This window comes from Vespa mandarinia, chromosome 1 (assembly GCF_050613455.1).
Source record: "Vespa mandarinia isolate Hongniang chromosome 1, ASM5061345v1, whole genome shotgun sequence".
In the NCBI taxonomy this organism is placed as follows: domain Eukaryota; kingdom Metazoa; phylum Arthropoda; class Insecta; order Hymenoptera; family Vespidae; genus Vespa; species Vespa mandarinia.
Genome location: NC_140810.1, coordinates 6,152,501 through 6,171,290, shown reverse-complemented (window position 1 = coordinate 6,171,290; position 18,790 = coordinate 6,152,501). Strand labels below are relative to the sequence as shown.

Below are 18,790 nucleotides of genomic sequence, written 5' to 3'. Positions count from 1 at the left end.
CAAAGGGTGTAACATTTCGATGGTATTTTAACCCTTGCGTGTTAAGATTATATCTAAAATAAGTACAATTTTGAAAGGAAAGTTTCTAAAAAAAGAAGAGTTGACTTATTTAGAAATTTTGAAACGCGTGTGTACGTGTACTAGATCGTTGAGAAAAAAATAAGAAAAAAAAAAAAAAAAAAAAAGAAACATCATTCGTCAAAGGACGATTTAGGAACCAGAGAGAACCCCTCGAGAGATCTGGTTTTCGACTTCCAGACGTGCAACGTTTTTAAAATCATTGGTATCTCCGTTTGATCTCCGTTGGTCGCTTATTTGAAATGCCTAACAATAAGAAGGAACTAGCGAATGAATAAATATTTCAATCGCGGAAGGACTCGACATACATAAATATCATATACATATACATATACGTACATTTATATTAATGATTTTTGAAAGTATAATAGATAGAGAAGATGCCGAGCATCTCTCTTCGTGACTAGTTGGAATTTTTTTTATCTCGATAGACGAGAACTCGCGAGGGTCTCCGTGGCCAGCATAATTTCGTCATTCGATTCGACGTCCTGTTATTTTGTTTCCTTCAGTCGTATCAACGAAAAAACACTAGAGAAAGAGAAAGATAGAGAGAGAGATAGAGAGAGAGAGAGAAAGAGAAAGAGAAAGAGAGAGAGAGAGATTGACCAAGAGAAGTGGTCGGAACGGAATAAAGAAGGTTTCGAAATGGAGGTGCTGGACGGGTAGACCGATTCGCGGTCATTTTTCAAGAGAAGATGGCGGAATGGTAGGGAGGAGTTAAGAGGAAGGAAGTATCGTGACAAAAAAGTCGCTTTTTCGGACCGCTCGGACCTTAATGCGTCTTCTGGGTTGTCGGTGAAAAAGAGTAGGATACTTGGGAGGAGACGAAGGACGACGAGAAAAGAGAAAACAGAAAAATAAGAGAGAGTGAGAGAGAGAGAGAGAGAGAGATTAATCGAAAAATCAGTACAGGGTAGAGAATGTATCCAAGATTGGAGCCGTTTTGTCATTAGCGATTCCGAAAATTGCCGTTATGGAGTGAATTCGTTTGGTGGGATTTAATTGACGTTAAATTGGAGCAAGGAAGGACGAAGATTGGATCGATGATCGCGATCGCGAGATCCCCGTCCTTTTCATCTTTGCTTCTCTCGGCGCGTTTCTGTCCTTTTCTTCATCCTTACTTCTCGATCGTCTCTTTACGAGCCCATCAAATTACGCGATGAAAACGTTCTTGTAAAGGAATATTAAACGGCCCTTCGCTTAATAACCTTCTTCTCCCTACTTTGTTTCTCCGTCTCGCTCGATCTTACCACGAATGCACGATCTTGATCCTTCTCATTAAAGTACGTCCTTAGGAAGTGAGCAAGCGACGCTCGATCCACGGCGATGTTACACACGCGTAGAGTTATCTTTCTTTTTTTCTTCTCTTTTCGTTTTTTGTTTCTTTGGTGTTGTTTTTTTTTTTTCGTTTTTGTTTTTGTTTTTGTTTCCTTTTGCCAACGATTCGGATGGTAGAAGAAGTAATTTTGGTGAAAAAAAGCCAAGCTGAAGTATCTACGTCGGGCTCACATGAATCGGAATTTTAATGGGATCTGAAAGGGTATACGTTTCATTCGATGTTCTTCTTAATATGTATATGAAGGATAATATGCAACGCGAGGACGATGGCGTTATGTAAAACAAGGTTCAATTATCTAAACCTCGATGGAAATCGCAAGAAAAATGGATTCCTAGGTCATGAAAAAAAAAAAAGAAAAAAAAAAAAAAGAAACCAAATAGCGGAAACTACTTCTATGTACATACGTGTATGTTTTTTTTTTATTCTCGTGACAGGATACAGCGAATCACTCGCGATCTTTCTCTCTTTCTCTCTCTCTCTTTCTCTCTTTTTCTCTTTTTCTCTCTATTTAGAATCTCTTTTTTTATGTATTTTCATAATTGTCATTATTATCTAATGACACGCAAATAAATATGTTAGTTACACGTTTTGATTCCTTCAACATCTAAAAATAGATATTAAACGCAATTTTATGAATTATACAAGATATTGTTATTATATTTTACTTGTTGTTGAAAGTGCTATATATATGTCTCTTCGATCAATAAATTTGAATTTCATTTATATTTTACGATATAAGCCATATCGTAAGATACAAAAAGCATAAACTCAAAGGAAATTGAAAGCTTTAAAAAAAAAAAAAAATAATAATAATTTCCAATACACCATAATCTCTTAAGATGCGTAAAAGAATATTATTCTATTTACAAAATTTATTTACAATATGATACGTGATAAATTTTTATCGTTATAACACAAAAAATATACATTCTCTTCTCTTTATAATATATTTAAAGAAAAATTTTTTTATTATATTGAAATTAAAAAAAAAAAAAGAAAAAAAAAAGAAAGAAAAAAAAACTATACGATTTAAATAAACAAATCTTTTTTTTTTCAATAAATTATCATTATCGTCAAAACTAATTCGATTGTAATACAGTTTGTATATTTAAGTTTTCAACATCGTAAAATTTTATTTGACGTAATTAGATATAATAGTTCACGCATTAAAACGATAGCAATCGCATAAATATTATAAATCGTATAATAGAACGAGTCGTTCTTTCTAGGTATGCGAGAGAATCCTCAATTATGTCTGATTAATCGCGCCCTCGTCGAGGCCACGATTAATTCCGCGTTGAGCATTGTGTGTCCGCCGTTCGTCTATGACGTAAACGGATGCATCGTGCGTAAAGTAAGGAGCATATCGCCGGATTAACGCGACTAATGGAGAACGCACCACCGACCGGCCGCTTTCCCACCGACGTAATTGCCTGAATTGGTTCGACTCGATAATCGTTACGTCAGTTCGTGTGGAGTCTTCCACGCGTATGCACTGGCCGATTATTTTCTCCCTTTAATTTCTGTAAAAAATTTTCAATCTTTTCCTTTTTATTCCCTTCGTTTCTAACGAAATTAAAAGAAATTATTTTCTAAATGAAATATATATTGATTATTTACAAGAGATATAAAACGATACTACTTGACTTTATTTCAATACAAATTTCCAATACGATAGATATAAATTTATTTGCTATTAATGTTTTATAATTTAATAAATTATTCGTCTTAATTTATAGTAAGATTTATATAGTTCGTAATGATCATACGTTTAGTTCAGCATTCGATATTGAAAAACTAAATGTACGCGTTAGAAAAATTTGTAATAATTAATACATTTATATGATTGATTTGAATGTTTTAAGATGTTATGAATAATAGATTGATTGAAAACATTAAAGAAATTTAAATTAAACTACTGTATTATTATGGTATGATTAATTTAATCTTAAATTTTATCATCGATATAGTAATTCATATCAGTATCTTCACAAAGAAAAAGAAAAAAAAAAGAATTAATCGCACAGTGTTATCATCAGCATAAATTTAAATGAATATAAATGTATCGAAGATTCTGATTATATTTTGCATTTTTTTTCTTTCTTTCGTTCTTGTAGAAAAAAAAAATAGAAAGATCATAGATCATAGATCTACATTACTTATTGAATTAGTTTGTGCACGCGTGCGCAATCGTTCTGATAATCACAAGCAGTATCGTTGGGACAGAAATTATTACGTCACCTAAAGCGCTAATTTCGTTCTTGCGGTGATACTCCATCGTTTTACCAGGTCGAGCTCGATTATCCAGTATCGATAATCGCCGCCAATAATCGACGGCACTTGCACACCCTTCTAGAAAGCTATTTGAACTCGATCATGTTGATTTATGGATGAGGTAAGGAAAGGTGTCGTTACGAAGAGATATCTATCGTTCGATGGTGTAATTATGAAATAAGGTATGAAAAAGGATAAACTTATAAATGTATGAAATTTTTCTTTGTCCAATAATCGATGTGAAATAATTTTTGTCAAATTTTTCAACAAAACGATTTCCTCGAGCTAATTTTATAAGATATAAAGACAAAATATTTATTCGTAATATTTGTTCTCGTTGACCTAAAAAAAAAGAGAAAAAAAAGAAAGAATATTTAACATTGAATTCATTCGAAATTTCGAATGTAACATCAAATCTTCCCATTCAATTCGAAGTTAATTTCGAAAAGAAATAAGACCGATATATCAAACAACAATAAGAACCTTTGAGCTCTACAAACAAAATATCAGGTTCTCATTGAGAAAGTTGCCTCGTGATGTAACGAATATAACTCGTAGAGACTTCGCGAATGCCATAGTTGAATCGTCAAACTTTGTTAGAAGGAAAGGAAACTATATAAACGACGTGGTCTTTGAAAGGTTCGCTATTCGGAGAACGGGAATAAAATGGTTGAAGCTATCTACGAAAAAAAAAAAAAGAAAAAAAAAGAAAAAAAAAAAGAAAAAGAAAGAAAGAAAGAAAAAAAAAGAAAAAAAAGAAAAAGAAAAAGAAAAAGAGAAGAAAAGAAAAGAAAAAGAAGAAAAAAAGATTTGTAAGGGTATTCGAGCACGCGTGCCAAGGAGAAAGAGAAGGAGGAGAAGAGTGGTATTCTTTTTCTATGTTGGCAGAGCACAAAGAAGAAGAAGAAGAAGAAGAAGAAGAAGAAGAAGAAGAAGAAGAAGATGAAAAAGAAGACGAGGTAACGTCGTCTAATGGTGCTCAAGCTTAACGACGTCGTCGTCGGCTACGTTATTCGGAGGAAATTCGAAAATGGCGCGTTCGGTATGCCGAGCACGTAGTTATCGGTTGCTCTCTACCGAGGAAACAGGTTCCTCGGATTGCTCGAGATCCTTATTTTTTCTTTCCATCAGCAAAAGCAGCAACGCCAGCAGTGAAGAGTCCTTTCCTTCCTTCCTTCCTTACAACGAAGAAACAGAGGTTTCACGGACGCTCGTCGACCTGTCTGACCTCTTGCTGAGAGCTCTAGGTCTCCTTTATTGCGCCTCGAAACTCTAAAAGAAGCCTAAACTCGAGCAAATTCGACCTTACCACATAGATTTCTTTACAAATTGAAACTGAATCTTTCCTTCGCGCATTTACTGATCTATCTTTATTTTTTTTTTTTTCTTTTCCTGGAAATTGTAAACACATATATATCCACCTTATTTCATTTTCATTTCATCTTCTTTTTTCTTTTTTTTTTTTTCTTTCGAAAATTGTAAACACGTATATATAATACATATATCCGTTTTATTTCATATTTTTTCTCTGTTATTAGATATTATCGAATTATTAGTTTATATACGAAGATTAATTTATATATTACGTATATAATTCTTTTTTTTTTTTTTATTATGTCAAGCAAATTCGATTAAAAAATATTCATCGTTTTATGTTCAATAAATTTTTCAACAATAATTGAACAATAAATACGTATGTACACGTAAATACATTCTTACATGTTAATAAAAAAAGAAAAAAAGATTCAAGGTGGTCGAGATAATATCAATGCCACACCCGGTATTTAGAACATATAGAAAAATACATTACTTTATGTTAATAAAGTGAACAATGATTCTTTGATGTGAGAACGATGACACAATCGTTCTGAGTTTTACAACTATACTTAAGCATTAATATATGTATCTATGAACATATAAACGTTTCACTAGAATGATTTCATTAGAATAATTACATCGAATTGATGAAGATGATAAAATAAATCGATACGAAAATATTTTCATGGTGAACATGCCCGTTGTAAAATATTTCTTATAATAAACGATGGAAATTTTAATGAAGTTCGGACGTTAATTATAAAATTTCGTGAATTTTAAAAACGATCATATGGTATAAAATTATAATCCCTTATCAACATTTATCAACATTTATCGTGGATCCATCGAAGAAGGTTAAGAAGGTATGCCATTTACTTTTCCTTTTGACTCGCCTCCGCTCAATTAAATTCCACTTCGGGCAGATTATTTCATAAATCACATCCTTCCCCTAACACGTGCGCTCTCTCTCTCTCTCTCTCTCTCTCTCTTTCTCTCACACTCTTTTTCTCTTTCCTTTTTCTTTTTCTCTATCTCTTTCATGCTCACTCACCCACCATGCCAGTTTATAGCCCTGAATCCATATCGATATATACCTACCACCCCTTCAAGCGGACAAGATGAATGAAGAAATGAAACGCGAAAAGATAATATCCCACGACGAAGTGTAAACGAGTATTTATGCGTGCAACATTCGACCCGAGATCCGGTTAACAACTTTACATTGCTTTTAATATTTTCTTGAATTCCAACAAATATTCGTTTGGTAAGGTCGACTTGACGACCCGTACTATAATTTAGATTAAAAGAAAGATAAGAGAGAGTTAAGCTCCATTAAAGAACGATCATTTTTAATAAATAATATTTAATAATGATGAAACAGAAGGTGAATCTATAACTCCTAACGAATCATAAAAATTGTACATAATATGTAATATAATATAATATATATTATATATAACTATATTTATTTATGATTCGTTGGATCTCTAAATTATATATATATACATATAGACACATATATTGTGATTTAAAACAAAACGAAAAATAATAAAATAATTGATGCTAGTGTTGTAATGATTTTTAATGATATTATAAAACGATAAGAACACGATTATAATTAACAATTGAATAGAAACAATTGATCGTAATGAATTTTCAATCGTCCCATTAAACGTACGATTAACAAAATTAATATAATATAAAAAACAGAAAGAATTTTCGATGAGATTCATTATAATAAGTTCATTTCTTCGAAAATCATGATTCAATGTTATCGAATATTCAATAGAACGAAATATATTTGTAAAACGTTAGACGAATTTTTATCTCGTGTCAGGACACGAGCTCGCGTAAATTTTCTCGCTATAAGGCATTTGTCCTCGGCAAGATACATGATCCGCCCTCGTCCCTCGATCGACCATAACTATTTAATAATATAGTAGCTCCTACCTGTACCACCTGGCGGTCAGACTCGGCGGTCAGCCGTGGCACATCAAAGTCTTTATTAGCCTCGATCGAGCGTTATTGCTCCTCCGTGCACGCTCGCAAGAATCTACGGCTATTCGAGGACGCGATCGGTATCGCGATGAGGGAACTCTTGGTGCTTTTAACTCGCCTAATCGCGTCACGCCTACATTCTTTGTGCTTCTCGAACTCCTTGATTTCGTTCGATATACATATAGATATATGTCGGTAAAGAATGATCTCTGAAGAATTTTTTACAAGTTTCTATTTTTCTATGTTATTGATGAACTCGTACGGTTTCTTTTTTCTCTTTTTTTTTTATGTTTTTTCATATTTTTTGTCAAAATAAATATTGTACTATCTAAAAAGTTCATATCGATCGTCTTTCATGTTAAATCAGATAAAATATCTCGATTGTAAATATCTTGTTTCATATCTTGTATAAATATTTTTACATATATGTTTATTATATTATAGATAAGTGAAGAAAATTTTCGAAGAAATCAATAAAACGAACGAAGAAAAAAGAGAGAGAGAGAGAGAGAGAGAGAGAGAGAGAGACAGAAAGAGTGAGAGAGAGAATTATCCACTAAATTAGTTTTCTTTTTCTTGTAATGCAATTAATACATATGTATGTTTGTATGTATGTATGTACGTATGTATGTATGTATATAATAAAAAGTTCTTACGATCCTATTAACAAAATAAATAAATTTGCACGCTTCATGATTTAGTTATACATCGTTTACGTCTGTGTTAAAGGTAGAAGATTCGAATAAAAACATTGTCGAATAAAAAATAAAAGAAAAGCATAGATCGAAAGACACAGAGTTACTGACCGAACGGCATCGAAGCCGATATAATTCAATATAATGTAGAGCCCAAGGGACATTATCTGGCCTCGTGCAGTCAACTCGACTCGGTCCTCGATTAATCTCGACTCGATCTCAACAAAGCGCGGATTTATGTTCTCCTCGCCACCCGGCATCGAGAGTCCCCGGGTGAAACCAGTTTTTGTCGAGCTCGTTTCTTTTCCGCGATGCACCTTCTTCCTTCCTTTTCTTTCCTCGCCCTCTTTTCCTTTCCTTACTTCTTTTCTTTTTTTTCTATTATTTTCCTTTCCTTTTTCTTTTTTTTTTCTCTTTTCTTTTCTTTTCTTCTTAAATCATTTAAATCTTCTTCTCGAAATTAGTAAAAATTGATCATTATGGTACTATATATCTTTCTCGAAAAAAAAAAAAAAAAAAGAAAGAAAAAAAAAATAATAAATAAAATCCATCGCAAATATTTTTAATTTTATCTGATATCTTAGCAAAATATAAATAAAATATCAATTGATCAAGTCAAATGTTTGTTTGTTTTCGTCAAACTTATATCTGCTCATTGATCAATTACATCCGATGTTTTACGATTTGATGATTTACAAAGGGTTTAAAAAAAAAATATAATCAATTAATGTAATTAAATTGGAAAATATAACTTGTTATTTAAAATATAAACGAGAGTAATATTTAGACTGGTTAAAATGTTTCAACGTGTAATAAATATGCGGAACGATTTGCATTTAAATAAAGAATTTGGTATTTTAATTGAAAAATTGTCTGAGCCCTATAGTTAAATTTATTACGTCGATGTATTTCGAAAGCTCAAAAGAAAGAGAACGTAAGTAGTTATATATATATATACATATACAATATACGTATGTATATATTGGCGGATCGTTCCGCTCTTTTTCGGATTATAAGATAGGAGATGAGAATTCGAGGGCGGAGACTAAAAGACGCTTTCGTCCAAAAGACGACGCAACGTTGAATTACGAGTAAATCCGTAATGAGCCGTGGGATCGAGTCGATGAGTCCTCGTTGTTCCACGTCGTTGTTCCGCGTCGTTATGCGTTCCGCGTTCCGCGTTCCGCGCTCCACCGTCCGTGTACAATCGGTAATTGCGCGGCAAAATACGAACGACACTTGCTGCAAGTCCTTCTCTTTCCTTCTCCCTTTCCTTTAACCCTACCTAACTATCATCACCAATCTCTATCGTATCTCGCTCCACTTCACTCGTTTTCTATTCTTTTTTCTTTTTTTTCGTTGTTTCTTCTTTCCTTTTTTCTTCTCATTTCTTCCTTTTCTTATTTTCCCTTCTTTCTTTTTATCACGTTAACAACGAGATCTTAACTGCGTAAATTCTATATCTACTAACATAATCGATTAACCACATGCCGAGATCGTGACCGTGCACATCCGCTCCAGCTTTTTATTCTATGTCGATCCGACAATAGGGACCTTTATCGTTCTTTGTATTATCAAAGCTCGGTTCGTTGCTCGTTGTACGGCACCGTTACGCAAAGAGGAAGAGGAGGAAGAGGAGGAGAAGTAGGAGGAAGGAGAAGAAGAAGAAATTGTATTTGATTATATGAGAAAATGTCAATAGATTTTCTATGTTTTTTTTTTTTTTCATTTTTTTTTTCTCTCCTTTTTTTCTTTTTAATCTTCTTATGGACAATTTTTCATAATATCAAATATATTACTATATTATATGATATTATAGACATTCGAAGATTCGTGATAGTCCGATCGTAAGTTATAATAATAATTTATCAATAAATGAAGCTCCTATTCTGCCATATTGAATAAAATATTTCTTCATAAATTATTTAACAACTCTGGAGACCTCTCTCACGTTACCAATCATTACTTCACCCGTATTGAATAGAATGAACGGGTGAATGGTAATTCTCCCCCGTGGATGCTCGTTAAATATTAAACGGCGAATAAGCGCTTTGATTAAACGAATTCGATTACATTAAATTAATAAATACGTAAACGTGTGTACATATATATATATATATATATATATATATATATATATATATAAATGATTATATATATTTAGAAACGATTAAGCAAATTTTATATTTTGATTAAAGAATTGTAATTTCAAATAACGGTACAAGTAATCTTTGCTAATCATTTCAACGACCTAATGCTTAAAGTAAGATTAATTAATAAATATCATTAAAACAAATGAAGTTCATTACATTAGGACTTACTTGTAAGATCCATGAATATTTTTGCAAGTACCGTGCTTGCACGGATTTCTCTCGCATTCATCGATGTCATCGGCACAATTGCGTCCGGCGAAGCCCAATGCACACGTGCACTTGTAACTGTCCTCCAATGAACGACACTCGGCACCGTTTCGACAGGGTGACGAAGCACAATAATCCTCCCGTTCACAATGTTCTCCTGTGAAAAAAAAAAAGAAAAAAAAAAATATTTAATAAATATTTAATAGTCACCATAATAAAATGAAATTTTAACTAATAATAAAAAATGTAATCACGTAATCGAGGAATTTATTACAATAAAATTGTCACTTATTTAAAATAAAATAGTAAAAGGAATAGTGTTTATAAAAAAAAATATTGATATTTATTATAATAAATTTCATAATTATTAAACTTATAATATCAATTCAATGGGAATCAAATTATTTTTGATAAAAAAAAAAAAAAAAAAAAAAAAAGAATTTCTTAATCCCTTTTCAATTTTCTCTTATCGTAAATAATTTCAAATAAACAAAATTATAATTGAATGTTTGAAAATTAACGTTTCTATACCTATAACGGATGAACGCGTAAAACGTCATATTAAGGAGTATAGGATTAAAATTATATGGTTATCGAATCGCAACGAGCGAATAAATTAATTTTATTCTGCTGGCAAAGTCTTCTATATTCCCTTTCGCTAAGTAGAGATATCTCTGAACATTCCGATTAACGTTGTTAGGGCAAATATCTATAGCAGGAAAGGTATCGTCTCATCCCTTCTTCTAGTTTACCGATTAGTGGAACTAATTACTAGAGTCGCTACTTGCTCTCTTTCTTTCTTTTTCTTTTCTTTTTAAAATTCTCCCTTTTCTTTCTCGATATTAACGGTCTTGTTCTGTTTAAATGTTTGATAGCGGTTCTCTTTCCTTATATTTTTTTTCTTCGCAATATATTTACAATAATTTAAAGAAAGTTACACTTCAAATATTATTGTTCATATCGAAATTAATACTTAAAATCGATTTTGTATCATCGATAAATCATGAAAATTTTACAACTTTTATCATAAACTTTTATCATTTTTTCTTTCTTCAATTTTATGTCATATTAAAAATATTCATCATACTTTTCATTACAGAGTTTATCGATAAGTTTAGAAATTAAAGAAAAAAAAAAAAAAATAATAAAAATAAAAAGAAAAAAGAAAAAAGAAAGAAAGAAAGAAAGAAGAGAAAAACAAATCTCACTTAACCGACAATGATTTTAAGATAAAAGTTTTTTTTTCGAATTTATACAGATATCACATCTTATCTCGATACTTGAGAAAAATTCGATATCGATAGCGATATCATAGGGCGTTAGAAAAGGAGAACCACTGATTCAAAAGGGTACCGCCATAGTTAAACGTTGCCTTGGACTTGGCCAATTATCCAGCAAACGTAGACTTCTCTTTCTTTCTCTCTTTCCATCGTTCTTCGTTCTCTCTCTCTCTCTCTCTCTCTCTCTCTCTTTCTCTCTCTCTCTCTTTATTGAATTCTCCCTTCCTCGGATTTATTTTTCGAGTGAACGTGCACATCCCTATAAAGATAAGAAACTATCTACGGTATTGCCTCCTATTTCCGCGATTCGTACGGATTGACGAGCGTCGTTGGCGAGTGCCTTCTACGAGCGGTCATCATCGTTAAAGTTTTCACTTTATTTCCCGCAATATATTATAAAGCCGCCGACATTCTTAGACGATCGTAATGCAATCGCCGTCTTCCGTACTCGTTGCTCGGTCTTACCTTCCTGCCCACTCTATTTATGACGAATAATGATAATAATAATATAGTAGAACGTCGACGTTTTCATTGCAACCTCCAACTTCTATAATCGCAAATATATCATTGAACATCGCTACTCGAAATACGACTATTCGTATGTTACTGATTAATGTGTGAATTAAAAAAAAAAAAAAAAGAAAAAATTCGTATATACATGTACATATATGAATATATTTTACGTACTTAAATCAAATTCTTATTACTTTTCTTTTTCTTTTTTTTCCTCCCTTTTTTTTTTTATTTACTTTTTCTTTTTTCTTCTTAATAGCGTCAGACGTTGTCGTAGTTTATCGCTTCGATGTGTTCGTTTTTTTAGTTTTTAATCGACCTTAAATATATCTTTACATTTAATTTTTGTTTCTTAAATGATATTTTAGGATCAACTTACCTGTATAGCCTGTTGCGCACGTGCACACGTACTCGTATAAAGATTTAAGATTACAGGTGGCACCGTTGAGACAGGGCGAGGAATCGCAAGCATTGTCAATCGGAATTTCACAGAGACTAGCAGTAAATCCAACAGGACAGGAACACGTGAACGATGGTGTTCCACCTCCTATGATCTCTCTCACTCTACAGGAACCACCGTTTTGACAACGTGGTCCAGTATGACAGGGGTTCAAATGTTGACAGTACTCTCCGACGTATTTTGATGTGCAGCTGAAATAACAACGATAAGAAATTAAAATTGATTAAAATTTATATATATATATATATAATTATATAATTGTATAAATATAAAATATATCATAAAATAATTTGGAATAACTGTTTACTTTTTGTTTCCTTAGATATAAAATAAAAGTATATAACGATAAACGAGAAGTGCATCCATATCCAAGGTCTAGATTGCATAGAATTCGATAAATTGATAAATTAAAAAATGTAATCTCACGGAAAGTAAACGGAATATTTCTTTATGGTCACGATAAGATTAGAAATACTTCGAGACAAATTTAATGTGTGAAGATTCGAATAAGAAAAAGAGAGGGAGAGAGAGATAGAGAGAAAGAGAGAAAGAGAGAAAAAGGAGAAGAAAGAGAGAAAAAGAAAAGAGAAAGAGAGAAACAATCTCTGCTGCGTATTCCGGTACTGTTCCAGTTGAACGGTTTTGAAGATAATTTTAATCGTTTCTTGCGAAAAGGGTTCGACCATGGTGTTAAGTCTTCCACGAAGGATCGAAATCGTCTCATTGCAAGACACGAAACGTATGGTGTCCTTTGAGTTCGGTCACTACCACGTATTATTTATTATAGCACACAGTTATTAGTTGGCTCATTGTCAGTGGCTGAATTGTACGTTGGTTGATCCTTACATAAAATTTTCATTCTTTCAATTGAATATATGCGTATATACATAAGCACACATACAAAAAATGTATATATATACACACATATATTCAATTGAACATATATTTTAAAATTACACAGATCCTTTCCTTTTTTCTTTTATATATATATATAATATGTATATCCTTTAATGAATATATATATATATATATATATATATATATATATATTCTTTCCTTTTTTCTCTCTTTCCATCTAGTTCGCTTTATCATCGATTATAATTATTTTTTTTATAATTATCCCTTTCCGGATAAATAACAAATTCTATCAAGCAAATAATTTTTGTTTTCTGTTCGTTGTCATCTACAATATATCTTAGGTGTTAATTAAGTTTATCGATAATGGCTAATCTTGGTTCTCGTCGAGTTTGTTCGCGCTCGATGGTAATTACCATGCGTGTAGCTCCGCGTAGAAAATGCGTTTAGCACTTTATCTTATATAGTTAATAAACTAATACGTTAGTTCCTTATACCTGTATATATAAATTATCGCGTTTCAAGATTATCATAATAAAAATTTTATTACGATTATCATTTTCGTTAATTAATCATCCATCTGCCATGACTATAATCCATATGATTAATCCTTTTTATTTTTTATTTATTTATTTATTTATTTTTTGTTTTATTTCTAATCATAGTACATTCTCCACGATAGTTAATCTACATTATTATATTTCCACTAAAGGGATTTCAATTCTGCGAAAGCTTGAACGACGTTGTATATACGAGTTATCGAACTTAGAAAGGTGCGGTTGGGTGCACCGTTCTAACGAACAGGTTGATACCTGGATTTGCTCGAAAAAGGAATCGTAACTAGGCGTCCCATCGAGTCTGTATAAAGAGGAGGAGCTTCATTCTAACGGCTCCTAATGATCGGAAGTCGAGACTCGTATTGTACACTCGACCGATCTCTCTCTCTTTCTCTCTCTCTCTTTCTCTCTCTCTCTCTCTCTCTCGCTTTCGCTAGACAAGACTGTGGCGAAGAAGAAACTAGGGACAAGTCCTCCCTTTAATAGTAACCTGTATGTACCTTTTCTCGAACGAACTCAGTTCTAAAGACTTTTCTAAAACTCTTTTATACATTCAACATCATGGAGCTTACAAAAATTCCCTCGTACAAAAACCAAATCAAAATACAAAAATTTCCGTATTATTATCGAAACGAAAAATGTATTTAAATACATATTATACGTACAATGAATTATGTATTCGATAAATAAACAAAAGATACATACACACACACACACATATATATATATATATATATATATATATATATATATATATATATATATGAATAACAATAATGTACACGATGAATTATGGACTTCGAGTTTGAATATAATTCGTAAATCAAAAATTAGCGGCATCATAAATAAATGTATATCTGATTAAAGGAAAGAAAAAGGAAATATTAGAAAACATTGTTGGATCAGGAGATAATTAAAGAAATAGGAAGAAAGAATATCTTGGATCTTTTCCCCTTCCCCCGCCAACCAACCATCCCCGCCTTTCTTCGAGAGGATCGAGTCGCGGATGTCCGCTTAAGGTTCTAACGCATCGATACTCCTTCGGGAATAAAAAAGGGACAAGGTAACCAAGAGAAGAAGATAACTCGCGTGTGGTAGTCGTGGATGAAGAGAAGGGATCGGTAAGAGGGGAAAAGAGAGAGAAAGAGAGGATAAAGGGAGGAGAGGGAGGGGGCGTGGAACGTGCACGTACCAAGGGAAAAGAAGGAAGAGACAGGAACGTATCGACGTGCTTATTGTCCATGGCTGCAGCTGCCAGTAGTTCGCTCGTGTTTTCTCCCCACCCTTTGATCTTTTTCAACAACCCCTCTTTCACCCTACTCCTCGCCCCTTCATCTTCTCAACCTCCACTCGACGCTTCTTTACTCCCTGCCAACCTTCTTCTTTACATTTTCTCCATATTTGTATTGTATGCGATAGAATGGAAAACGTAAAGAGAGCGTATGTTCCGTTTTAATTAATCAATTTATAATATTTTTCGTTCGAATCGAAATCATTGATGAGAGCGTAAAGGTGGTTTGTTATTGAGGAAATAAAAAAGAAAAAAAAAAAAAAGAGAAAAAAAGGACAAAAATAGAAGAAAGGAAAGAAATGATACAAATGTTCAATGATCTTTCATAAAATTTCATCCAATTTATCCTCATTTGCTGCTACTTTCGATTTAAATAAAAAATAATTTGCACTTATATAAATCGTAAATATAAATCGTATGAATTTATCCAATAGGAAAATGAAAAATAGAACGATTTTTTCTTTTTTTTTTTTTTTTTTCTTTTCTTCCTTTTCTTTTTCGTTGAAACATCAAAACATTTTTCTTCTTCCTTTTTTTCCATTTCTTTTTCTTCTTCCTTCTTTCGGACTGATTAAAATTTGATAAATTCTTTTAAAAGTCTTTAATATATCTAAAACTTTTATACGTCATATATAAATAAGTGTAAGTGTGTTGGTCTCTCGCGGGCGCACGTTTAGAAAGAAAGCTGCAGCCGGTATCTCTATAAACGGAAGCAACGATTCCACGGCCATTACTCGCCGGCAGCAAGTTTCTTCTTGACTACCGGTCAGGGCCGGAGAGCACGCACGACTCCGAGAGTGACTCTCACAAGGGAAACTAGAAAACGATGCTAGAGTGGTTGGAGGAACGGGGGGGGGGGGGGAAGAGAGAGAAGAGGAGATGAGGGGAGTAAGCGATTTATCGACCTCCACTAGTAAATATTTCCCTTATGCGTTAAGTCAAGTTTAGCGAGCTTCGAGGATCTACAACAAACAACGTCATTCTTGTGCAATGATTTTTGTTGTTTGATTTCTTTTCTGTTTTTTTCTTTTTTTTTTTTCTTTTTTTTTATTCTCGATACAACACAAGCTAGAACGAACTCACGAACACTGATATAGAGATCGTTTTGAGGAGGGGGGAGGGGGAGAGGATGAGGGAGACGGCTGGAGGGAAAGAAAAGGGAAAAAAAAAAGAAAAAAATATAACAGTTCATCTCGATGATTCTAACGAGTCACATCAATTGGTTATAAATCAGAGATCTCGATCTTAAAACAAAAGGGGGTTAAGAGAGAGAGAGAGAAAAAGAGAGAGAAAGAGAGAGAAAGAGAGAGAGAGAGAGAGGGAGAGAGAGAGAGAAAGAGATTCGATCATCATCGATACTTACGCGTACGTGCGTGTTTGTAAAAGGAAAATGAGACCGAGTCTCGTATCAATTCGCATTTCGATGCAAATTGCCTCCAACTAATTCCGCTTCGAGATAGCTTTGCTATCTACGCCGTTGCCCTTTCGATTCTGAGACGTTGAAACGAACTTGAAAGAAGATAGAAATAGAGAGGAGACTGCTCTCCTCTACTACTCGTGCTCATCTCGTCGGTCATTTCACATTTTTTTCGCGGAATTAGATTCACCCTTCGATGCGAACGCTTCTCTTCGTAGTACGCAAGTCGGTATGCTTTGCTCACCGCGAATGAACATAAGAAACATTTATACATTTATAGTATACGTGCTTCGAAAGGATTGAAGTTATTGTTCGACTTAATCGTCCGGTGAATCTCTCTCTCTATCTCTCTCTCCCTCTCTCTCTCTCTCTCTTTCTCTCTCTACGTTGATTGGATGATAATTCCTTAGATCAAGATTATCAAAGTAAACGATAGGAACGTCGACCGATTACGTACGATAACGTACGTTTAATCAAACGTTTTATTAAATCCCTATAGGATTTAATAATCAATTCAAAGCAAAAGGAAAGAAAAAAAAAAAGACAAAAAAAGAAAAAAAAAAAAAGAAAAAAAATGAAAAAGAAAGGAAAAAAAAAGCCTGTTGAAAGACGAAAAGGTGCTAAGAATTCTAAATAATAAGGCAAACATATACTCTTTCTATCCTACTGTTAATCGTACTTTTACCAGCTGATTCTACAAAAGAATCGATTTTAAGAAAATATTTTATGGAAACGTTAAAGTTGAACATAACAAAGAAAATATCCCATGAACAAACTAAGCTGCGTTAAATAATCTAATTATCATGTTAAATAAATTCTATCAATAGAGAAATATACTTATTAGATAATATTTCCTTCACGTTGTATGAATACTAAAGGAGAGATTGATTTTAAGATAGAGAAACATCGATTATTTCGTCACACTGAACGTTTCATCGCCGTTAAATAAATTATTTTACGGAATTTATGATTATTTCATAAAAAAAAAAAAAAAAACAAAAAACAAAAAAAAACAAAAAAGAAAAAAACATTTATTCGAAGTGACGAGAATAAAAAATGGCAGAAGATAGGGTTGAGGGGAGAAGGGTGTGGGAAAGCCGTCGCCTTTCGTGGCAAATTAATAAGACTCGATCGTGGAGAATTCGCAAAAGAATTGCGAGGAAGATCGATAATCGAGATTTCCGCGAATTTATCGCGCCTCTTATCAGCCGGAAATTAACGGATCGTTCGCCGAAATTGCCTCGTAAATTCGAGACGCGCGAGTTCTTCTCTCTTCTTTCTCTCTCCTGCGAGACATGACGAACGACCATGCGATTTTGCTTGTCTGCTATCTAAACGAGCATCTAAAATTGCAATTCGCGCGGTATGTCGACGACGCGAATTACCGATCTTTGCCCACTTAATTGGCCAACAGAGATGACGTGAGTGCGTATTCATAAAAAAAAAAAAAAAAGAAAAAAGAAAAAAAAACAAAGAAGAATAATATTTCTCATAGTATTCGACTTAGGATGGCGACTTGAAATTATAATTACATTTAATTAGTTAATTATTCAAGATTTCAAATTAAAAAAAAAAAAAAAAAAAAAAAAACCTTTGTGAATATAAGACCGGAAACTTTTTTCGAGACTTTTCTAACAGTATTACGTTGATAAATATTTTCGTAAATAAATGGCCAGTATCGATATCGATGATCTATATACAAAATTTAATTATCGTACGCTTAAAGTAAAAAATTAAAACTTAGCCATAGAAGAGATGTTGGTCGAACGTATCGAGAACGAAAATTAAAATTATCGTTTATATCGTGATCATTTTTAGAAAAAAAAAAAAAAATAAAAAAATAAAAAAAAAATAAAAAAGAAATAAGAAAAAATATGATCATTAATTTAGATACCTACGTAGATATCATGAATTTGGTAATACGTATTCGCCTACGGCGAATTCTTTCGTATCTCTCTCGATTATTTGCACCACAACCAAGAAAGGTAAGAAGCTCGAAGAAAAATAAAAAGAAAAGGAAAAAGAAAGAGAGAGAGAGAGAGAGAGAGAGAGAGAGAGAGAGAGAGAGAGAGAGAGAAAGAGATAGAGGAAGATATAAAAGTTGCGAGATTATTGGTGCCATTTCAGTTAACATTACGTTTCCACCTTCATCACCAAAAAGGGAAATGACTTTTTGCGACACGGAATGCCAGAGCACAGATGCTTTTTCCAAGGCACCTTAAAAGAGTGTATGTATCTTACATACTCGTCCCTTTTCTTACGAGGCGCCGCACCTCCTTCCTCTCCCCACCCTTCGGCCGCTTCCTCACTACCAATAAAAGTCAATTCTCCAACGGTTAAGTAGGTGAACATGATT

At 33.0% G+C, this 18,790-nt stretch overlaps 1 protein-coding gene across 1 annotated transcript in view; it reads right to left on the bottom strand.

Moving 5' to 3' along the window:
• The window catches only part of N (neurogenic locus Notch protein), a 190,834-nt gene that overhangs the window by 88,275 nt on the left and 83,769 nt on the right, over positions 1-18,790 (bottom strand). Inside the window, exons 3-4 of the mRNA XM_035878483.2 lie at positions 12,234-12,505; positions 10,023-10,218 (exon numbers count right to left, since the gene is read on the bottom strand). Coding sequence (XP_035734376.1) covers positions 10,023-10,218; positions 12,234-12,505 — 468 coding nt within the window. The remainder of the gene's footprint in view (positions 1-10,022; positions 10,219-12,233; positions 12,506-18,790) is intronic.